Consider the following 25,073-nt stretch of genomic DNA (forward strand, 5'->3'; position numbering starts at 1 on the left):
TTTCAGAAGTGCTTTCATTTTTCGCTTATTCCTGAAACTGTGAACACAAATTGAGGAGTGCCTTATTAAGAAGAATATAGTATTTGTTTGTGAAAGTTCCATCCAGGAGTCAAGGATTGATTGTCTATGTCACCACTCCCCTGCCTCTGACTCCTATGCAGGTCTTGGTACTATCACATCTCCTCCAATTCTAACCTGTTCACAGTGAGGTCAACAGTAATGGGGATGAGCCTGGGAGAGAGAGATCACCCCAGAAGCCCGCTGCTGCAGCCAGGATCACAGAGAGCAGGGAGCCAGGGGAGAGGATGTGGGCCTGGCCCACCAAAGCGGAACAACTCAAAGAAGCAGGACTGGGCTCCCTGGGCTCCCTGAATCTGCAGAATCTGCTCGCAGTTTCTAACGTTCCCTAAATTACGGTGTTCAGACATAAGCAACACTTCTTCCTATGCATTTTAGGAGAAGAGGGATGCAAGCTTTTTGCAGTTAAGGTTTTGAGTATCGTCTATGCATTTTAGGAGAAGAGGGATGCAAGCTTTTTGCAGTTAAGGTTTTGAGTATCGTCTCCTGACACATATTACCCCATGACATATAAATGAATAAATGTGTTTCTAAATTGATACTGTCCAAAAGCGGGACATAGCACTAGGAGAAGTATCTTTCAGCTCTGTTCTGCACTTGTTAACTTTTGTGATGGTTTTGGGAATCCTTTTTAGTGGGGTGGTAGTAAAAAAAAAATGGGTAAAATCTCAAACGAAAACATCATTCAGTACAACAAACATATATTGAAATATACATATATGTATTTGCAGTCAGACAGTTCTGATTCTACTGCTTATTAGCAATTAGACTCAGGGTAAGTATTAATCTTCCCAAGACTCAGTTCCCTTACTGTAAAATGGGGATAACGCTGCGGGGCTCCTGTGAGAATCTGGAACAACAGTGAAGCTCCTGGCGTAATGCTAACAATGACCAGGAGCCCAGCCCAACAGGGGGACAGTGACGGGTGGTATTTGTCAACCTGCAGGTGCATCCAATGGATCAGGAAGTCCATTTTGTGCCTTGTGACCATCATTTTATCATTCATATTAACTAGAATAGAAGGGATATAATAGAAAATATTAGAGTGCAGAGCACAAGAGAAATAATACTTTTTGAAATTTTTATTCCCGTGTGTGTGTGTGTGTGTGTGTGTGTGTGTACACACATGAAATCATGATACGAAGCAGCTCTACTGTGACTGCAGTCAACAGCATGTTGAAGTCGCCAGCAGAGTGGTTAGCTGCTCAGGCTCTGGAGTTGACAATCTCCCCAAAATAAATCTGAATACAGGCTCTGCCGCTTGCTTGAGAAGTGCGTGAAGCTCACAGTGCCTCAGTTTTAAAACCTGTTAGATGAGGATAACTAGAAAATTGTGAGGATTAAGTGGGAGATGGTAGAGAAAGGGGCTAAAATGTGTTAAGGATTCCACAAATGTTAGGAATTCTTATTAAAACTTGTGCAACTTGTCAAGGCCTGCAACAAGCACTAGAGCAAAATAAATGAGAGACACAGGCCCTGTCCTCAAGGAGAGGAAGAAAACAGTCGAGAACGTGGGGAGGACTGAGAAAAAATGCCAGAGGTCTTGGTGGAGGACTGGAAAGTATGAGTGGGGTACAGGGTGGTAGTCAGGAAAGAACCTGGTGGGAGGGAAGCCAGAAATCAAAAGAAACAAGAAAGTAATATTCTTTCCTCTTATTCCTTGGAGAAAACACGTTATGTAGATTTTTCACGGCTGTGCTTTTCCCCTAAAACTGCTACTGTGTTGATTTTTTTCTTTTGCTTCACTCTTTAAATGTATATAAATAACATGGTTTATGTTATAAGCAGTAAATAAATGTAACGAAAATCACCAAGGACCGCAAAAACATAAACAGAAATTAAAAAACAAAGACATTAAACAGAAAAGAACATAGCCTTTCCATAATGTGTTACGTCTTATAGAAATAATACCTAAAAGGCCAGTGCCACAGTCCTTAAGAATATTTATAGTTACCATTGACCGAGCGTTCCCAAAACCCAGGTATGGGCCACAAATACTTTCTCATCCAGTCACATCTTCACAACAAATCCATGTGACATTAATTCCTAGACCTAGTTTAAGGGCAAGGACACTGAAACTCGGAAGCCAAGTGACTACGTCAAGTCCCCACATTCGTATGAGGCAAAGCAGGAATAAAAACGTGGGTCATGTTGACACTCAGTCTATACTCTTAAACATTCTGTCCCTGGCTGCCTCCCGAATGATTTCCTGGGACCCGTTACACAAACACTCTCTCTTTAATCAACTAGCATTGCACCTCAGAGACAAAGGGATATAAAGAGGAAAAAAAAAGGGTTCTGTGTTTACAATGGTTGGTGATCTTTACCTACATGGATACAGAGCTTAGCACTGTTTTGTAAGCACACTCTCCGGAGTGTATACATAGAGCATACTCAGAAAAGTAGGGTGGAAACCAATGGAACAGAACCAAAACCTGGTGATGTCAAGGTATGTTTATAGTCTTTGCTCAGATGTGCTTCCAAAACATTACCGGCAGAGCCAAGAATCATCTAATGTTATTTCTTTATTTACAGAGTTCTTTTATGTACACAAGCATACAACTTTTCTTATTAAGAAGCATTAGAAGTAATGCAGGGCACGTTTCACATTCCTTTCATCCAAGAACATAAAAGCACTTTACAGACATGCTCATTATTTCTGCAAACTATTCGAATTTGGCCCATTTCAGAGATGGGTACAATCAAAATTTAAAAGTTGGGAATCTAAAATCATTTATTTTCTACATTTATCACTAAGCCACCAATCTAACAGCCAGAGGGAATCTTCAAATGCAGGGATTCTACATGCTGAAAATTTCTTTCCATTTTTCTAAAAGGGAAACCGTTATATACATAATAAATGATATATAATAAAACATATATATCATTATATACATAATTTTTTTTACTTGCAGTAAAATACATATAAAATTTACCACTTTAACCATTTTTCAGTGTACAGTTCAGTGGTATTAAATACCTTCACATTGTTGAAGCCATCACCACCATCCAGCTACAGAACTCCTTTCATCTTGCAAACCTGAAACTCTGTACCCATTAAACCACAACTCCTCCAATAAAGATGTTAAAAAATAAAATAACAAACAAAAAACCCACAACTCCCCACTCCCCCCACTCTCCTGTCCTGGCAGCTCCTGGCAACCACCATTCTACCTCTTGTCCCCATGAATTGACTACTGTATGTACTTCATGTAAGTAGTATTTGTCCTTTGTGACTAGCTCATCTCACTGAGCATAATGTCATCAAGGTGCAACCATGCTGTAGCATGTGTCACAATCTGCTTTCTTTTTAAGGCCAAATAACGTTCCGTTGTATATATACCACATTTGTTTATCCATCCATCAGTGGACCATGGGGTGCTTCCACCTCTTTGCCAATGTGAATAATCCTGGTATGAACATACATGTACAGATATCTGTGTAACATTCCCTTCTCAATTCTTTTGGGTTTATACCGTAAATTAGAATTGTTGGATCATATAATAATTCTATGTTTAACTTTTTTCAGGAACCTGCACAGTGTTTTCCAGTCACTGTATCATTCTGCATTCTACCAGCCGTGCACAAGGATTCCCATTTTTCCACATCCTCACCAACACTTATTTTTTTGTTTTTAATTTTTCTTAAACAGCAGCCATCATAAAGGGTGTGAGATGGCATATCATTGTGATCTAACAGGATTGTCTTCATTTCAAAAGTACTTAAGAGTAATTCCAGGTATTTTGGAGGCCAGCGGTAGGTAGCAACACCTGAACTCAGTCATAAGACACAAGTCCACATTCTACTTCCTTTGGGTGCCGTGTTCTATAGGCTTCCTACTAACCAGACATTTCAGAGCTCATTATACCCACATTCCAGGAAGTACATTTGCCTGGCTCTTTAATCATGTCTCTTCTCTGTGGTTCTCACCTCAAGAAGGTATATGTTTTAGTCAGCTTCCCTTGGTGTCCTAATGATTGTAGAGTATTAAAAAAAAAAAAACAACCCAGCCTTGAGCCAAGATGGTGGAGTAGAAGGACGTGCTCTCCCTCCCTCTTGTGAGAACACTAGAATCACAACTAGCTGCTGGAGAATCATCAACAGGAAGACACTGGAACTCACCAAAAAAGATACCCCACATCCAAAGACAAAGGAGAAGCCAAAATGAGACGGTAGGAAGGGCACAATCACAGGAAAATCAAATCCCATAACTGCTGGGTGGGTGATTCACAGACTGGAGATCACTTATACCACAGAAGTGCACTCACTGGAGTGAAGGTTCTGAGCCCCACGTCATGCTTCCCAACCTGGGGGTCCGGCAACAGGAGGAGGAATTCCTAGAGAATCAGACTTTGAAGCCTAGTGGGGTTTGACTGCAGGACTTCGACAGGACTGGGGGAAACAGAGACTCCACACTGGAAATGAAAACTCTAATGCCATTATTCAGTGGCATTTACCACTGCCACAGAAAGACTAAAATACCTAGGAATAAACCTACCTAGGGAGACAAAAGACCTGTATACAGAAAACTATAAGACACTGATGAAAGAAATTAAAGATGATACCAAAAAACTACAAAGCTACAGTAATCAAGACAATATGGTACTGGCACAAAAACAGAAACATAGATCAATGGAACAAGATAGAAAGCCCAAAGATAAATGCATGCACCTACGGTCAACTAATCTATGACAAAGGAGGCAAGGATATACAATGGAGAAACACAGCCTCTTCAATAAGTGGTGCAGGGAAAACTGCAGCTACATGCAAAAGAATGAAATTCGAACACTCCCTAACACCATACAGAAAAATAAACTCAAAATGGATTCGAGACCTAAATGTAAGACCGGACACTATAAAACTCTTAGAGGAAAACATAGGAAGAACACTCTTTGACATAAATCACAGCAAGATCTTTTTTGATCCACCTCCTAGAGTAATGGAAATAAAAACAAAAATAAACACATGGGACCTAATGAAACTTTAAAACTCTTGCACGGCAAAGGAAACCATAAACAAGACGAAAAGACAACCCTCAGAATGGGAGAAAATATTTGCAAACGAATCAACGGACAAAGGATTAATTTCCAAAAATATATAAACAGCTCATGCAGCTCAATATTAAAAAAACAACCCAATCCAAAAATGGGCAGAAGATTTAAATAGACATTTCTCCAAAGAAGACATACAGATGGCCAAGAAGCACATGAAAAGCTGCTCAACAGCACTAATTATTAGAGAGATGCAAATTAAAACTACAGTGTGGTAACACGTTACACCAGTTAGAATGGGCATCATCGGAAAATCTATAAACAACAAGTGCTGGAGAGGGTCTGGAGAAAAGGGAACCCTCTTGCACTCTTGGTGGAAATATCAATTGATACAGCCACTATGGAGAACAGTATGGAGGTTCCTTAAAAAACTAAAAATAGAATTACCATATGACCCAGCAATCCCACTACTGGGCATATACTCAGAGAAAACCATAATTCAAAATGACACATGCACCCCAATGTTCATTGCAGCACTATTTACAATAGCCAAGTCATGGAAGCAACCTAAATGCCCATCGACGGACGAATGGATAGAGAAGATGTGGTACATATATACAATGGAATATTACTCAGCCATAAAAAGGAACGAAATTGGGTCGTTTGTGTAGATGTGGTTGGATCTAGAGACTGTCATACAGAGTGAAGTAAGTCAGAAAAAGAAAAAGAAATATCTTATATTAATGCATATATGTGGAACCTAGAAAAATGGTACAGGTGAACCGCTTTGCAAGGCAGAAATTGAGACACAGATGTAGAGAACAAACATATGGACACCAAGGGGGGAAAGCAGCAGGGGGTGGGTGTGGTGGTGGGATGAATTGGGGGATTGGGATTGACGTGTATACACTGATGTGTATAAAATTGATGACTAATAAGAACCTGCTGTATAAAAAAATAAATAAAATTCAAAAATTGAATGAAAAAACAAACAAAAACCCCCTCAAAGTAAAAAAAAAAAAACAAACTCAGCAAGTTTATCAAAGCAGAAAGCAGGGTACAAGATGAAGGCACAGGGCCTATGTTGCCCTTGGGTATATATCTGGAGGATAGTAATTGCTAATAAATGTTCTCTGAATTATTTTGTGTGGATGAAACATAAGGAATGACAGGAGCTTCTATTGTGCAAATAATCAAACACTCCCTGAAAACCGTACTTATTTAAGAAGTGGAAAAAAAGAAAACAGAATCAGAGCCCAATTCAATGCTCCACCATCACAGAAACCACGTATGGGGTCTACGGGAAGCACCCCACACACACTGACCTATTTAGTCCTCACAACAGCTCGACGAGTTGGTCCTGTTACCTGCCTCGAAAGAGAGAGAAAACTGAGGTGCACAGAGATGGAATTCCATGTCCCGTGTTCTTCCTCACTATTCCTTACTGCCTGCCTGATTAAAATCACTTACTTATGGCTGAATTATAAAAGTCTCTCTAAAGCATATATACATGCTGTAATTCTCAAAGCCCCACAGTTTCCCAGAAAGTACTCCAGGGAGATAATCACCTTTGAAAAGGTAGCTTATTTCCTATAGCATGATTCCATCATTAAGACACTTAAAATTCATGTTTCCCTACACAAACCGCTCACATGCTAAACAAACCACTTATTGTTTTTCAGAATTATGTGGTTATCAGTGGATAAAATTGTGGTACCTGAGAAAGTCTGAATCCAGAAATCTATCTGGGTAAGTTATTAAATCACAGGCACACAAAAACAAACAAACAAACCAAACCAGGTATCTGATGAAAATATCTGTTGAAAATCCCTGAAGTAAAAAATATGCTCTGTTGGGGGAAAAAGGATCAACCCTTTCAACCAATTTTAAAAAAACGATCAAATTGAAAGACATTAAACTTAGGTGCCGTATTAAAAGAATATGTGTCAATGCTCTGAAGTGCATACCTGAGGTATGATGGACATTTTCTTCCTTAAATCGTGAAGTCCAATTTCGGTTGTCAAGATCTTATCAATCCAAATTTTACCTTCAGGTTCTGACAGTCTAAAAAGGGCAGCGATGAGGGAACTTTTTCCAGCTCCTGTTCTTCCCACAATGCCAACCTGTAAAGAGATCCAGGAGGGATTAAGAATTCACAATATGCAACAAACCTAGGAGAACCCTGGCTGTTGAAGATGAATTTTAAAAGTTCTGTACAGAGTGTAGTCTATACGTTTCTCAACTGTGGCACTGTTGAAATTTTGGGAAAGATAATTCTTCGTTGGGGAATGGGGGACGTCCTGTGTATTCTAGGATATTTAGGAGTATCCCTGGATTCTGCCCACTAGATACCAGGAGCATCCCCGAGATTGCGGCAACCAAAAATGTCAGACATTGACAAATGTCCCCAGTTAAGAACCCCTGGTCAAGGAAGCATTAAAAATAACAGAATCAGTCTACTGGCAGTGAAACAACAGCAGTTTCCCATGTGTTCAATTAGCAGTCAGCTTTTAAATGAGTTGTATTCCTAGTGTCTGGCTATTCTGAACATTTGAGAATTATGTGAGTAATTTTACAGAGATGTCAACAAGTCAAGTAAGAAGGATTATACACAAACAAGAATTCAGGATCCCAGATTCTATCATTTAAGAGGAAGTATTCTTTGGCAGACAAACAAAATCACTTCCTGATAAGAAATACCTTAATAATGCTCTATCTTGAAAGGAAACACCTTAAAATTGTAAAATGCAGGTCTCAGTGTCTTAAAAGGCAGTACCCAGTAGGCAAAATGCACATAATGAGATCAACAACAACACAAATAACATTTGCTATTTATATGGGACCTTTCATCTGAGCACTTCAAAAGGCATTTTACAAACCAATTAATACTTCTAATTAAACCTTGGAAAGATACATGTCATGTATCGGTCAAGTTATTAAAATCAAAGCAGAGAGAAATTAAGTGCATTAACAATAAGATCAAAGAATCAATATAATGCAGGTAAAATGCTGGTCAAGAATGAAACTGTATTGTATAAACTGGATTTTAGCTGTCTGAATTCAAACATGTATGCAGAAACTGGCCTTTTTTTTTTTTTTTTTACCAATGATCTTCCCAACTACAAATTCCCTGGTGGGAGCTTCCCAAGAGGTGATTTCATCTCTATTTATAAATCTAAATACAGATGGGGGCCTAAGATATGCTTTCAATCATTTGTAAATTAATTCAGTAAATTTTAAAAACTCATGGCTTTCAAGAGAGAAGAACTAAACCCCTCTGAGCACTGATTATACAATGGTAACTTGATATATTTTCTCATTAAATACCTCCAAAGTTTTGAATCTTAGTCTGTAAAAACAATAATCGAATTTCAAAAAAAAAGTTATCTTTATAGAGATTAACTGAAAGAAAAGTGGCTTTAGTTGATTTATATTTGAAGCCATTTTGTATGATATGGTAAATCCTAATTTATATAATATAGATGGGACACTTTCTGCATATAAGCAGGTCCTAGAGAGTATATATACATATGGGTCATTTGTCCTGTGTACATGCAGGTTTTGAACATACTATGGATTTGGTTCCAGACCACCACAAAAATGGGAATATCGCAAAATAAAGCAAGTCATGTGAATATTTTTCTTTCTCTGTGCATACAAAAGTTATGTTTACACTATACTGTAGCATACTAAATGTACAACAGAATTATGTCTAAAGAAGAATGTACATACTTAATGTCAAATACTTTACTGCTAAAAAAGGCTAACCATCATCTGGGCCTTCACTGGGTTGTAGTAAGCTTAAGAACACTGATCACAGCTCACCATAACAAATATAATTATAACGAAAAGGTTTAAAATACTGCAAGAATTACCAAACAGTGACAAAGAGAAACGAAGTGAGCAAATGTTGTAGGAAAAATGGTGCTGATGGACATGCTCAATGCAGGGTTGCAACAAATGTTCGACTTGTTATTTAAAAAAAAAAACACACCCACGCAAAAAACCCCAAAGAAACAGCGGTACGCCTGTATTTCTGGGTGTTCTCATATGTAAATCAGCACACATCAGAACACAGGTGAGAACTGTGTCTGTGAGAATGTGTGTATATTCCTATGCTATTAGCTGTACTGAAACTGATCCATCTATGCAAACTGGAACATTTGTAGACTCCTGGTAAACGGCGGAGATAGGCAGTGGCACCGAAGGCTGCTTACGGCCTCAGGAATGGAAGTACAACACTCCAGTGAGGAGAGTAAGAAAAAAGCAACTCAGAGAAAACCCGGCTTAGGCTATTGCTACCATTCAGTTATCAAAACTATAATCTGAAAGTCTTTTCCAGGTCACCAAAGGGTTTTACCAATTGCCTGAGGAGAGTGTCACCATTACCAGTTAAGTTTACATTCCTAAAGGCAAAGACACTTGGAGAAAATCTTTACTAGGAGGCCTCCCTCAAAAGCGATGCTGAATCAGTAGGTCTGGGTGGGCCTGAGATTCTGCATTTCTAAGATGCTCCAGGCGATGCAGGTGCTGCTGGCCCAGGCACCAGAGTCTGAGTCACAAGGAATTAGGAAGCCTGCAGGGGAAGTGGGACAATCTGGGAGTGAGGGGAGGGGTTGCCGAGGAAATATTATGTAAAAGAGGAGAAAATGTAGCAAACTGATATGTTTGCACATTATAGCAAGGTCTAGTAAGCATCTGTAAGGATGTATTATTCAAGTAATAGCTCTGAGCAAGAAAAAAAAATAACAAACCAAAATCAATCCACCTCTAGAGCTGGAAAAGGCTTGAAAATGGCCCAGTACTCTCTAAAATGATCAAATCAACCACAAAATCATCTAAATGAAAAACGCAGCCAGTGTTCAGAATCTAACCAGGAAGCCTAGGGTGCTATCTACCTCATTTTGGGTCTTTATTTTTACTTGCTATTTCTTCCATGAATTAGAAACCTGCATAGTGCCTATTAATTTTTCCCATTTACTCGAACTTCCAGAAATTGGGACAGCAGAGGAAAGGATGGAAAGAGAATAAAGCTCCACTTCTGCTGGCCTGGTGCACTCCCACATCCTCCCCTGCAGCAGCCTCTCTCAATCAAATCCAACACCAAAGGGGCATCCCAGAGCAACAGGGGCTGGGGCAGGTGTGCAGGAGAGGGAAGCTGGGATGTACACAGACGGAGTGAAATGGCTTCATGACTATTCTACCCAGATATAATCTCCAAACACAGAAATGGAGCTAACGGTGATACTGTGAGTGGATCAAGACACAAATAAAAAGTCACGTTACTACAGTTATTAATTCTGTCTCCAGATTCAATTTTCCCACAAACATTTTCAAGCTCAGCTAATCCTATGACTTGGGGATTTTAAGATAGAAGAATACACATATGTTATGTTCCTAAGTTCTACTGCAGAGTTTCTTAGATAAATTTCCCCAAAAGCCAGAAAATATGAATTAAGACATGTGCAAATCAACAGAATTATGTATCAAACAGGAAATATGATGGACACATTGTCGGTGAGTAAGCAAACATCGCCTACAGAGTTCTCAGGGACAGGATTGCATCAAGAGCTGCAGTGAATGTTTTCTCGACACAGCAATCCTCACCTCCTTCCCAACCTATGGTGAAACTGGAAATAATTAGAAGCCAGCTTTTGCCGTGTGACTAACTGAAGCTGCTCCCTGGGTATCATTTGGGCATTAAGTTGAATATTCTTTCCCATCACAAGGGTATCATTCATTAAATTATGGCTATAGTCCGCTAGATGGGTCTGTGGTGGAAAGAGTTTTAAAGAGCAGTTCTTAAAGTATTTAACACTCTAGGTAATCAGTCATTTACGCAGTTGTCTCGTGTGTGTATTTTGGTTACTGGTTGCTCACACCTGTACATGTTACTCACTCACTCTCCCAGCCAGCAGTTCCTCAGCATCCTATCTGTGCCCAGTAGAATGCCAATTTTGGGGGAACAAGAGATGAAAACAAGATGCTCTCCGATCTTAAGGAGCCTCAGGGTTCTGTGAGATACAGACCCACCAATACAAAGCATGCCACAGATGCCACCAGTTAATTGTGGTCAAATACAGATAACATAAAATTTACCAACGGAACCATTTTTAAGTGGACAGTTTAGTGATAAGTACATTCATATTCTTGTCCCTCCAGAATATTTTCTCCCTTGTAACAAAGAAACTCTGTACCCATTAAACAACAACACCCAATTCCCCTTACCCAGTCTCTGGTGACCACCATCCTACCTCCTGCCTTCATGGATTTGACTACTCTAGGAACCTCATATAAGCGGAATCATACAGTATTTGTTCCCTTTATGTCTGACTTATTTCATTTAACCTGTTGTCCTCAAGGTTTATCCATAAGTTGGAATTTTATTCCTTTTAAGGCTGAATAATATTTCATATAAGTGGAATCATACAGTATTTGTTCCCTTTATGGCTAACTTATTTCATCCAACCTGATGTCCTCAAGGTTTTACTCCTTTCTAAGGCTGAATAATATTTCATTGTTAAGGATATAGCACATTTGTTTACCCATTCATCTGTTACTTTCATTATGTAAAAGACGCTGAGGAAGAATAGAGGGTCTCAGAGAAGCAGACGAATGAGATTTGACTCAGAAAATGAGGAGACTTCCACCAGCCACATGACAGAAGGGAAGGGTCTCTGAGGTCGAGGGGCAGTGTGCGCACTGGAAGCAGGGAGGACATGATACACTGGGAGAACCTACACACGACCCGAGTGCAGGGGGTGTATGTACATCAGGACTTGAAGCTGGAGGGGCAGGTGCGGGGAGCTTCCTGCCACCGTGTCTGTTCTCATTTAGCCTCTTTTTCAAGAGCTTGCCCTGGTCCCGCCCGAGGGACTGATCTAATCAGCATGCACACAGCAACAGAAAAAGAGGCAAATGGCTAAAACAAACCTTTTCTCTTGATTTAATGAGTGCTGTCAGGTGCTTCAATACCAGAGGCCCATCTAAGCTGTACGAGAAGTTCACATTGTCAAAGACGACCACTCCTTCCTGGGGCCAGGACGGTGGTGGGCGTTTCTGGTATTCCCAGGGTGCTTCTTTTTCCAGATCTGTATATTCAATCACCCTTTCTACTGAAATCATCTGAAAGATATGACATCACATGAGTTAGGAACGGAGGGTCTTGTTTATGGATGTTCGAAGACTGTGAATGAGATGCTCTGCATTTATATCATTATATCTGCTTTTATATAATGAAGACTATCTGAGGTCTTAACACCCCCAAAAGACAGAAGTAGTAGTTTGATGAGGATACTGATGATTTGTAAACTTGTTCATTGTCTTGTAACACTTTTATTACGGCTACTTTCTTCAACATTATATTAAAACAAAAAGAACTAGAGAAATGAATACTATGATTTCACTGATCTAATTTTTGCATATGAATTTTCAAAAACAGAGAATTTTGTCAACGAAAAGAGTATGTATGGACGCCCACCAGTAGCATTTTGCTACAGAAGGGTCATCTGTTATAGATGAATAGAAATGCATAGTCAGTACACCTCATTTTAATAATTAGTTACTTTCTTCTCTGTTAGAGAGCGAAATAGAAAAGTTTCATTTTCATCATTTTTCTCCCTTTAGGAGAAATTGAAAATATTCAAAACAGCAGAGAATTTACATATTGACTAAGGCCTTCTAAACAACCATAACTTGATAGTACATTCAGAGAGAAGGGGCACCAATAAATTCAGGTGTTCAACACATACAAGGAAAAATTCTCAAATGGGGAGGGTGGGCAATAATTAAATTAAATGAATTAAACAAATAAACCTCAAAATACTAAATTCTCCTTTCACCAGGAATGAGGAATTACCCTAGCTTATATCTTCTCCAGGATTTCAGAACCTCCCTCCTACAGAGACATTTATTATATTTGAAGACAGCTTGTGATGAATATAAAACCTGCTGACATGGCATACATAAGACTGAGAAAAAGATGTATATATTTTATTTTAAATAAATTGTAAACAGATGGAGGAAGGATCTAACAAACCCTGTTAGCTATGATGTAAAAAAAAAAAAAAAAAGAGAGAGAAAAGTTTTAAGATTTTTTTTACATAAGAATTGCCTTTATGTGATGTAACGACAAGGAGACCTGAATAGGCTAAAAGGTAAATGTTACCATATTTTCAACTTCGGCACTTTGCCTTACGCACCACTGGAACATCCCCATGAGCGTGAGGGCGTAGGACAGCGCCAGGCCAACCTGGCCGGCATCCAAAGCTAAATGAGGAAGAAGAAGGGGAATAACTTAGTTCCATTCTGAACCCTGAGTTGGGATCCTACTGTCTCTGTACCAAGACTTCTTTATAATATTTAAAACACTTGCACATAACAACAGCATTACTTATATTTTTACTACCTGTTGATTGAGACCATGATACAACGAAAAGCAAAAAGAAAAAACAAAGAAAAAAAACTATGAACTCAGAAAACTATTAAATAAGTTTATTAATCCCGACAGGATTGACATACACTTGACAGTATTATACAGGTGAGGAATCATGTCATCACTCAGGCTTTCGTCATTATGGTTTCAAGGACCATTATGTAATTTCACTTTGTATGCCCAACGCAGCCACAGTTGGAAACCACGAAAAACAAGTCAATAGGTTCTGAGAGCCAGTACTTTTAAATCTAAAATACTGCTCTCATTGTTCCATCATTAAACACTATGATTCAGTGTTGTTACTATGGAATAGTTAGGGATGGTGAATTCACGCCACACACACCATTACCTGCTCATCTGGTACCCACACAGCAGAGGATACTGTTCTTTCCTACAGAGAATATTTCTCACCTCAGTACACCAGGAAGCTACAACCAAGAGATCCGAGGAGCCTGAATGCCATAGGCTTGACAAAAAGCTTAACAGCAAACTTGGTTCTCTCCTCCTAACACTAAGACGCTATCAGGAAGGTTCAGGTCAGTTGCTAGAGTTGTATAGACTTCAATCCATTTAAGAAATATAAAAGGATCAAAGCCCTCACAAAGACATCTCATTAGGGCTTCCCTGGTGGCGCAGTGGTTGGGAGTCCGCCTGCCGATGCAGGGGACACGGGTTCGTGCCCCGGTCCGGGAAGATCCCACATGCTGCGGAGCGGCTGGGCCTGTGAGCCACGGCCGCTGAGCCTGCGCGTCCGGAGCCTGTGCTCCGCAACGGGAGAGGCCACAACAGTGAGAGACCCGTGTACCGCACACACACAAAAAAGACATCTCATTAAAGGCCTCATCAAGACCCAAATGACTCCTCTACAAGGGCCACACTGGAAAACCACACGCTGCAAACACTTTAATACAATTCATTAGAACCAAATGGTATATGGGACTAGACAATGAGCCAAGAGTTTAAATTAATAACTGCAAACGAAGCTATAAATTGTAATCATAATACAAATAGTTATTCACATCTGTACTTACTTTTTGCCAGAATCAGGGACCCAAAGGCAACAACAATGACAAAGATGGCACAGATGGCATCCAGACGCACAGCGAACCATCGGGACGTAGTCAAAAACAAGAACCAAGCCTCTGGATTTGTGAAGTAAAAGGAGCATAATGAACAAGCAGAAGTATCATGGAGGCTGCTTCTAATGACGGAGAGCATTTTGCGCAGTTGAGCTACAACAGATTTTTACACAAGGTAGGACAGCAAAGTTACATACTCAAGCAACCTAGAGATCACGAAAAGCTAGGTTCTGACACAAGACAACCTATGGTATACATAGATATCAGTCCAGGGGCTTTGTGGGAAGAATGTACTAAAATCTTCAACCCACAGGTTATAAACAGAATTACGATCATAATCATGAACAAAGAAAAATGGTCTCGTTGGTGCGTTTCTTACAGTTCTGGGCCTCAACGTGAGGCCCATCCTCTCACAGGGCTGACTGTTCCTAGTTCTCTGCTGGCAGAGAGCGCAGCTCACACTCTGTTTCCAGCACCTTCTGCACTTACTACAGGGCCCTGCACAATGTTTATTCTCAGGAGCCAGTATCCAAACGACCATCAGCTAACGGGGTCTGCATGTGGCTTTCAAAATGCCACTTTATCTTCAAAATACAATAAAGGTTGGATAACTGAGCCAGGATTCTATAGACTTAGAGGGAACTCTGGGTGGCAAATCTGATAAGAGAGAAATTATTTTCCTTCTTCAGGTCTGCCACCCTGTCTGCTCTGAAAAGAGTCAGCAGGGGCTTCCCTGGTGGCGCAGTGGTTGAGAGTCCGCCTGCCGATGCAGGGGACAAGGGCCAAGAATGGCCACAACCTGCTTTTGTAAATAAAGCTTTACTGGAACACAGCCATTTGCTGATGTATTATTTTTGTCTGCTTTAGTGCGGTAATAAACAGCAAAGCTGGAATTCCCTGGTGGCGCAGTGGTTAAGAATCCACCTGCCAAGGCAGGGAAAAAGGGTTCGAGCCCTGGTCCGGGGAGATCCCACATGCCACGGAGCAGCTGAGTCCGTGCGCCACAACTACTGAGCCCATGATCCTAGAGCCTGTGCTCCACAACGAGAGAAGCCACCACAATAAGAAGCCTGCACACGGCAACAAAGTGTAGCTCTCGCTCACTGCAACTAGAGAAAGCCCATGTGCAGCAAGGAACACCCAATGCAGCCAAAAATGAACAAACAAATAAATAAATAAAATTTTTGACAATTCAATGATTAAAATAAATAAATAGCAAAGCTGAGTAGTTGCAACAGAGACCGTGTGGCTCTTTGCTTAAAAAAATAAAATCTGTTGACACCCTCCCTAAATGGACAGAAGGCCACAGGGCACCTTGATGGAAGGACAATGCAAGCCAGTAAGGGGAGAAAAGCAGGGGTGTGATGGGGAAGAGGAGAGCACAGAGGGGAGGCTGAGAGGAAGGGCTGGGGAGGCGCAGAGAGCGGTGTGGGCTGGCAAGGCCACCGGACAAGGACTCAAGCCTCAGAAGGCAGCACCTCCCATCCTCTGAAATCATGTCCAGAAACTTACAGACCTGAATGCAAGTCCTGGTGTGCATCGAACAGTTCCTGAAACCTCTCTTCGGCTTTGTACGCCCGGATGGTCCAGAGTCCTTGGAGAGATGATGATAAGTGGGAAAATACTGGGCTCCGAGCTGGGGAAGCAGAGACAGACAAACGACAGAGAAAGTCAGGGAGACTCGATGCAAAGAAATCCACCGCCTTCCAAGGGGCAACACCCAAGGGCTTCCTGGAGGAAGGGGGATGACGCCCCTCTTCGGGAGAAGATCCTCCATGTGACCCTCCAACTCTTGCTTACACTAAGCTTCACTTTTATGACCTGGACATGAAAGATCTGACCTAGATTTAGATAATGAATCTCCATACTAACTCAATCATCAAGGTCCTCCTCAAACAGGGCCACATTCCAAATTCTTTCCTGACATCCCTCCAGGTAGAAATTACCTGGAGGTAATTACCTGTTCACTAATTTTTGGTTCAGTATCATTTTAAAATTTAATTCTCCGTCAGAGTCCCTCACCACGCTGAATTTTGATGAACTATCTGTGTGTTGTCTCCACCTAAGATTAGAAACTTAAGGGCTGGCACAGGACAGAGGCGAGATAAGTAAGGTGAACGGATAGTCTGCCATCTCCTTGCATCCTGGGAATTTTCCTACACCTATGCCAAGAGTCTCTTTGTGTGCCACGGAGCACCTGGGTGTCACACGGCCCTTGTGCCCAGAGGACCCATGCAGTCAAGGGGTCTTTGAATAGTTTCGACTTCCGCTCTGGGAACCTGATGGATGTTTTTATAGCTGCCCTACTGGATACTTGAGGCATTTGGAGGCCACTGTGGTATGTGACACTGATGTCACTCTTTGAGAATCTGACAGCGGCCATTCTCTTTTTAGTGACTACGTATTGGTGTGGGGCCTCGTGTCACATGACCGGCCATTTGTTTCCTGGCATCTTCTCTAAGAGCACACTGAACACGAGCACCACGGTCTGGCTCCCGCACACCAGGGAACAGGTGGGTTGTAGGTTGCTGGGCAGGGAGGACCCCTTTTGGTTTTCATTCCCCACCGTGAATGAGGCAACTTGCTTTCTTTGTGGGCAGATTCTGAGCCTGTGACCTTCCTGGGATGAGTGATAACTTGTGCTTTATCAGCAGGAAATACAGACATCACTTTGTTACCCGTGCATCTCCTAGAAAAGACATTAGTTCTACCATGATGAAATATTGTATTTTTAAGAAAAGTATTTATGGAGTAGATGCTCTGTGTGAGGAAGCATGTCATGAACAAGACAGAAACAGTCCCCTGTCCTCACGGCGCTCAATTCGTCCTCCTCATGCTAAAATGCAAAGCTGCAGCTGACCCGCCACCAGCTCCATTCGCCTTAAGGGCCACATGGACTCACAGTGCCCATAATATCTAATTACCTAATGTTAACTTAGTGAGAAATTCCAGAAGACAGAGTCTGCAGAATTTCAGGGGGTCTGGTCCATTACAGCATAAATGGAAGCCAGCCTGAGTTGCCATCTCAACCTGAGAGCCCCGGGTACTCACTTGTAGATTCGAGGCGTTTCACATCCCTTGACGTCTGTAAGAAATATCTCCGGAGAACAAAGAAAATGATGCCAAGGGGAACCAGGGGTATCGCAATCCAAGGAATCACCGAAACCGCCACACCCACCACACCAATCACTTGTAGAAATGTCTGGAAGAGTGAAAACAGATACAGTGGCCTCTTTATCCAGCATTCTCTTCAAAAATAACCTTTAATGGGTTGTTTTGTTAGGATTAAACTCCTTTCTTTGAAGGACATGTTGGAATGGTAAGGAATGCTTTCCCATTCAAAGAAAGAAGAGGGGCTTCCCTGGTGGCGCAGTGGTTGAGAGTCCGCCTGCCGATGCAGGGGACACGGGTTCGTGCCCCGGTCCGGGAAGATCCCACATGCCGCGGAGCGGCTGGGCCCGTGAGCCATGGCCGCTGAGCCTGTGCGTCCAGAGCCTGTGCTCCGCAATGGGAGAGGCCACAACAGTGAGAAAAAAAAAAAGAAAGAAAGAAGAAAATTATAGGTGTTGCTCATGATATTTATTGCACGCTTACCATGTGACAAAGTTTTTCTGAAAAATATTTATTTATTTATTTATTTGTTTATTTATGTACTTTTGGCTGCGTTGGGTCCTTGTTGCTGTGCACGGCTTTCTCTAGTTGCGGCGAGCGGGGGCTACTCTTCGTTGCGGTGCGCAGGCTTCTCATTGCGGTGGCTTCTCTTGTTGAGGAGCACAGGCTCTAGGTGCTCGCTCGGGCTTCAGTAGTTGTGGCTCGCAGGCTCAGTAGTTGCGGCTCGTGGGCTTTAAAGCGCAGGCTCAGTAGTTGTGGCGCAAGGGCTTAGTTGTTCTGCTTCATGTGGGATCTTCCCGGACCAGGGCTCAGACCCATGTCCCATGCATTGGCAGGTGGATCCTTAACCACTGTGCCACCAGGAAAGTCTCACAAACACTCTTAATCTAAGCAAAAACTGGGATATACCAACAACATGAAAGGATGGTGATGGGAATTAAATGAGATACTGTATATAAAGTGCTTACCAGTTCATATATAACAAATATAAATTCTAACTCCCTTAACTGTGTTCTAGATTAAAGGAGCCAGGAGAGATGGGATGGTGTATTCATAGATTTATGGACCCAAAGAACCTTAAGAATCTCATGAGGTTGGACCCTGTTAGACAGTTCATTCTAATGACTGGAACAGCTTAGTACCAACTAAGGACATATCGGAGCAGGTGCTATTTTTCCTAGGTGTGGTAATGATGTCACCTGTACCAAAGTGACTGTGGCTTTTCTCTGGCCACAGAGGAAACTTGAATGTGAGGTCTATTCTGTTTGAAGACACACTTTTAAAATAATATGAATAATAAACCTCATCCGTACTACAATTTCTGTCCCCTCTGTATTTTCTTCCCAACTCTAGGCCTTCCAAAGATTGATAATCTTAGGGGAATGCAGGCAAGTCGCCATTTTTTGAGATGTTTCCTATTCTATATCCTTTTTTTATTTCAAACTTTGCTTCTTATTAGTGGAAACTTACTGCTCTGAAATTGCTGAGCATTTCTTGGATACTAAGGGGAAAAAATGGTAGACCTCTGAAGCACCAAAGCAAACCTGATGAAGAAGTATATTCCAAACAGAAGATCAATTTGACATTTTCTCTTTCATGCACCATGAATTGGTGAGTTCATATCAATGAAAGTACAAAAGCTACATTTTGTAAACTAGTGAATCCCAGGAAATTTAACTGTGTCCACCCTAGGTCACCCTTCTTGGTGGAACGAAGCAGCCTTGTTAGGATGTCAGGATGACTCAGGCAGAGGACACTGTCACCACCACCTGCGGAAGGGAGGTCTAATGAGCACCTCTCATCCTCAGAAATGATGCTGTCCTGTGAGCAGCTCTTTCTGACAAACCACACTGTAAGCTAAGTGAATTGTTAATCGAGTATAGGAAAACAGTAAAGGAAAAATAATAATAATAATAATGCTTTCTGGAAAATGTTAATGGTTTTGTTTAAAAACCTCCCCATTCAAAAAATGTGAAAACTAAGATAACTGCTGTATTGCTAGTGACCATGGCAAATTTTTTCATAATACTGAAGAAATTCCACAATTCTCTAGATCTGGTTGACAACCAAATAAATGGTGGTTATTACCGCACCCTCCAAATTACCAATAATGGATGACATTTCATGAGGCTTGCCATGGGTCCCACCTCTCTAGTATTTCACAAGCATTACTAATTTCATTCTCCTATCACATCTGAGTAGGAGAGATTATGCTTTCTGTTTACAAAGCTCAGAGAGGTTTGGGAGTTTGCTCAAAGTCAGAGAATTTACTCACTTTGTTCCCGAGCCTGATACAGCATCCCAAATACAGATAAAACTCATAATAAAAAAATTAAGATCTACATATACTCCCCTTTTATAATTTTCCCCATTTATTTGCATTCTCTCCCATGCAGGGGCCAGTTCTAGTTTCCCAGCTAATTAGAGCCTGATCAGCTCATACAGCAGACTGATCATTAAAAGGTCTTAAAAATGATTGCTCATAGAACACACTAACATGTTTTAATAATCACTGTTTAAATTTTTTTTTTAAGTTTCATAAGAAAGCATAAAATACAACATGACTTAATTTTAATAAATACATAACCCCCAAGAACACACACATGAGGTTGAGGATTTTATAAGTTCAATGTATACACTTGGATTAAAGTTCCCCCAGGAAGTCTCTAAGTCTAGAATTAACACTATATTCTAATACGGCAGACTTTAACATATTCCTTTCACAAGCACAGTGTGAAATACGAGGGCCGGTTTGCCTGTTTGGCATTTAAAGTCCAAATTGCTTACAGTCCTGTAGGAATTCCTAGGTATCTCTACCCACATGTCACTTTAAACTTAATTCCATGGGATTCTGTTCCTGCCAGTCTCTGTGAAGCTTGTGCCAAAGAACATGCTTTCTATAAACACCAGGAAAAATGTATTCTTCTTACTCTATGCAAACAAATATGCCATCCATACTTTTGGCTCACTCCATTCTTATGTGAACTCTCTCACTCTTGTTTTGGGCACAATGTGAAATATGTATTTAATCATAAAATCACTTAATAAGTAGACAGGACTTTTATTATCTGTTTACAGGATTAAAAATAAAATGAGGATCATTAAGACTGCTAACACCCCAAGAGAATTGCAAATCTCTGAATTTTGCCGTCAGTCAGACTCCTAAGAATTATATTCCAAGTTGTGATAAGTACAAATCGTCCAGATTGCCTTAAACTATTACTGATTTTTGCAGAAAATATGACTCAAGTGCAATAAACAAAGCGAGATTCATTCTTGGCGAGAAAATACAGCAAGATTTTCTTCTGATTTAGGGAGATTAAAAAAATGCCCAGTTTTTGATCAGTAAGCTGTTTATTGATGTGGGTGTGGGAAAGATTCTTCTACCTATTTATTCTGGAAACATATCAGATGAAAAAAAAAAGCCTTTCAATGAAATGACTATCTCATTAATTGTACTGCTAGCTCACACAAGATTCTTGTAGAGGCAGTAAAATCCTGAACGCCTACACGAAGCTCTCTAAGTATTAAGAAATAGAATGTAATTTCTGGGACTTCCCTGGTGGTCCACGGGGGTTAAGAATCTGCCTTCCAAGGCGAGGGACGTGGGTTCGACCCCTTGTCCAGGAACTGAGATCTCACATGCTGTGGGGCAACTAAGCCCGCGAGCTCTGGAGCCCGGGCGCCACGACTAAAGAGAAGCCCACGTGCAACAACGAAGAGCCCACGTGCTGCAACGAGGAGTTGACACAGCCAAATAAAGACATAAATAAATAGTTTTTAAATACACAAAGCAATATAATGTAATTTCTATGAAACAGTACTCCTTACCCTTCAATCACAGGATAAACAGAAGCAAAGGGAAATCAGTGCATGCTCCTAAACGTAATACTAACCCTGGAGTTAACGTTGAGTCTGCAGGTGTAAGGTGATATGGTACCTTGCATGTCTAAGGGAGTCCACAGACCAGCTCTGCTTCCAGACCCCTCCTTTATCACGTTTCTTTTGACCTCACCCAACCCAATTAACTCTTTTATATAAGAAAATGATAAAAAGTGGTGTATCTTATCTCTATGATGAGATCCATACACACTCTAATATTAATAAAGCTTTTCTAAATCTGTCCTTTCCTTAGGATTCACTAATCATGCTTTTCATCCCTCAGTTGACTGCCTTAGATCTTTTCAGATCCACACTAGCTGTGGAACCTGTGTAATCCTTCAGGTAGCCCTTAATCCTGAGCCACAGTTAACTCCACTGAAGAGTCAATGGTGGGGTTTGGTTTACAGTTTCTTAACCAACACAAGAGAAATGATTAGGGAAACAGAGTGCACTTCTCCCTTCCTTTGTGTTCAGCAAATCTCAACGATCGATAGCTTCCTTACTAACCTTTTTCAGTGTTTGAGCTTATTACGAAATTCAAGACTACACTGCATCTATTTCCTGTGTTTGAAAAGCACAGCTTAGAAATAACACCAGATAAAAGTGGAAATAAAATGTTGAACAATGTACCCCACATAAAAACTAACCAAAAGAAAGCTGGAGTATCTAACTAACATGAAGTTAGGAAGGATTCCTAGAAATAAAGGAAAACATTTCATAATAAAGGGTCAATTTTATCTAAAAGATATTTAAAAAAATCCAAACTTACATAATCCTAATAACACAGCTCACTAATGTATAAAGCAAAATCTGACAGAACTCAGTAGAAATAGACAATGCCATACCCATAAGTGGGAGATTGAAACCCACCCATCTCAAAGACTGGAGAAAAAGCAGATAAAAATCAACGGAGATATAAAAGATTTTTAAAATGTCATTAATATATTTGACCTAATTAGGAACTATACAACACGGCAGTCAGTGATTACCTAAGACATTCTTTTCAACTGCATATATCCTATACTATAAAGCAAGTATCAACAAACTTCAAGGGACAGAAATTGAACAGAATATATTCTGACCTAAGCAGATTTAACAAGAAATCAATAACAAAAAGGCAACTAGTATGTCACTAAATATTTGGAAGTTCAATAATATATTTCAAGGTATCATCTAATTCAAAATTACCTTTAAAACATTTTTTTTTAAAGGCCACAGAGTGTACATGGGAAATCTCTGAATCTTCCTCTTAATTTCACTGTGAACTAAAAACTGTTGTAAAAAAAAAAAGTCTTATTTAAAAAAACAAAAAGAAAGTATAAAAGTCAAGGGTCGGGGTGTTCCCTGGTGGCGCAGTGGTTGAGAGTCCGCCTGCCAATGCAGAGGACACGGGTTCGTGCCCCGGTTCGGGAAGATCCCACATGCCGCGGAGTGGCTGGGCCCGTGAGCCATGGCCGCTGAGCCTGCGCGTCCAGAGCCTGTGCTCCGCAACGGGAGAGGCCACAACAGAGAGGCGCCCACGTAAAAAAAAAAAAAAAAAAAAGGGGGGGGGGGGTCTTCCGGGGGGGCGGTGTGGTGGAGCCCCCCCCTGCCGATGCAGGGGACACGGGTTCGTGCCCCGGTCCGGGAAGATCCCACATGCCGCGGAGCGGCTGGGCCCGTGAGCCATGGCCGCTGAGCCTGCGCGTCCAGAGCCTGTGCTCCGCAACGGGAGAGGCCACAACAGAGAGGCGCCCACGTAAAAAAAAAAAAAAAAAAAAGGGGGGGGGGGGTCTTCCGGGGGGGCGGTGTGGTGGAGCCCCCCCCTGCCGATGCAGGGGACACGGGTTCGTGCCCCGGTTCGGGAAGATCCCACATGCCGCGGAGTGGCTGGGCCCGTGAGCCATGGCTGCTGAGCCTGCGCGTCCGGAGCCTGTGCTCCGCAACGGGAGAGGACACAACAGTGAGAGGCCCGCGTATCGACAAAAAAAAAAAAAAAAAAAAAAAAAAAGGTGGGTGGGGGAGGGATTACCATTAATGTGAATTAAAAGAGAATAACACAAGAGATATCACAGGCACTAAAGATGGGATATAATGAGCATTGCGCTCATAAACTTAAAAATACAATGCCAACAACAAATTTCTTGAAAAACCACATACAAAGACTGACAGAATATGAAACAGAAGATCTGAATACTTCCATATCAATTTAAGAATCTGACTCCATAATACGAAAATTTCCCACCAAAAAAAGACTTTAGGTCTATAGGGCTTCCCAAGTAGATTGTGAAAAAAGTTTTACCAAATTCTTCCAGGGAATTTGACTCCAGCATTATCATGATATAAAAACCACACAAACACATTAAAAGAAAAAAATTACAATCCAAACTGTCTCAGGAACACTAAACAACATACCAATAAACTGAATCTAACAACATAAAAAAAGGAGTATTTCACAATCAAACCTGGCTAGGCAAGTCAGAAATCCACAGGGCCAGCTGTTACAAACGATAGGCTGGAACTCTTGGGCAGGAGCCAATGCTGTTATCCACAGGCAGAACTTCTTTCTATTCAGGGAAGCCTTAACTCTTAAGTCCTTTCAACAGACTGAATCAGGCCCACCAAGACTATCTAAGATAGCATTCCTTACTTAAAGTCAACTGATTATGTACTTTAATCATATTTATAAAATATCTGCACAGTAACACCTAGACTACTTTGTGACTGAATAACCGGAATGCAGCCTGGTCAAATTGACACATAAAACTGACCATGGGAGTGCCCTGGTGGCCTAGTGTTTAGGATTTCGGGCTTTCGCTGCCCTGGCCCGGGCTCAATCCCTGATTGGGGAACTGAGATACCACAAGCCGCAAGGTGCAGCTAAAAAAAAAAAAAAAAGACCATAACAAAAATATCCATTTCCCATGTCTTTTTATGAGGACTGCATAACTCTGATACCAAAACCTGGCAAAACATTTAAAGAAAAGCAAATTATGAACCAAGATGCCTCATGAACAACAGATACAAATATTCTTGACAAAACATTAACAAATTGCATACAATGATATGTAAAAAAAATATATATGGTACACATTAGGACCAAGTGGAGTTTATTCTAGGAATATAAGGTTAATTTAACCTGCAAATATCAATCGTTATAATATACCACATTAAAAGATTAATGGTGAATAATAATATAATTATGTGAAGAAATGTAGAAAAATACTGGTCAAATTTTAACACCTATTCTTGATTTTAAAAACAGTAAAATTCTCAGGAATTTAGGAATTAAAGGAAACATTCAATCTACCTAAAAAAATTTCAGTTAACATCATTCTTGATGGAAAAATATCAAAAGATTTTATCTTAAGAGTACAAGAATGTATTATCACCTTTTTTCCACATTGTACTCAAACCTCTAGCCACAGCAAGGAAATAAAACTCATAAATATTGGAAATGAAGAAGTAAAATTGTTAATATTCGCAGCTAACATGACCGTGGATATAGAAAATTCTACA

General features: G+C 40.8%; 1 protein-coding gene across 13 annotated transcripts in view; it reads right to left on the reverse strand.

The window, feature by feature from the left end:
* The window catches only part of ABCC4 (ATP binding cassette subfamily C member 4 (PEL blood group)), a 215,403-nt gene that overhangs the window by 27,416 nt on the left and 162,914 nt on the right, over positions 1-25,073 (reverse strand). For all 13 annotated transcript variants that reach the window (XM_024755282.1, XM_024755273.1, XM_024755272.1 and 10 more), the window contains 6 exons: positions 17,634-17,784; positions 16,099-16,218; positions 14,535-14,645; positions 13,237-13,337; positions 12,003-12,194; positions 7,037-7,192 (listed from right to left, as the gene is read on the reverse strand). In XM_024755282.1, the coding sequence (XP_024611050.1) occupies positions 7,037-7,192; positions 12,003-12,194; positions 13,237-13,337; positions 14,535-14,645; positions 16,099-16,218; positions 17,634-17,784 (831 nt within the window). The remainder of the gene's footprint in view (positions 1-7,036; positions 7,193-12,002; positions 12,195-13,236; positions 13,338-14,534; positions 14,646-16,098; positions 16,219-17,633; positions 17,785-25,073) is intronic.

This window comes from Neophocaena asiaeorientalis, unplaced genomic scaffold (assembly GCF_003031525.2).
Source record: "Neophocaena asiaeorientalis asiaeorientalis breed wild unplaced genomic scaffold, Neophocaena_asiaeorientalis_V1.1 scaffold141, whole genome shotgun sequence".
Taxonomy (NCBI): domain Eukaryota; kingdom Metazoa; phylum Chordata; class Mammalia; order Artiodactyla; family Phocoenidae; genus Neophocaena; species Neophocaena asiaeorientalis.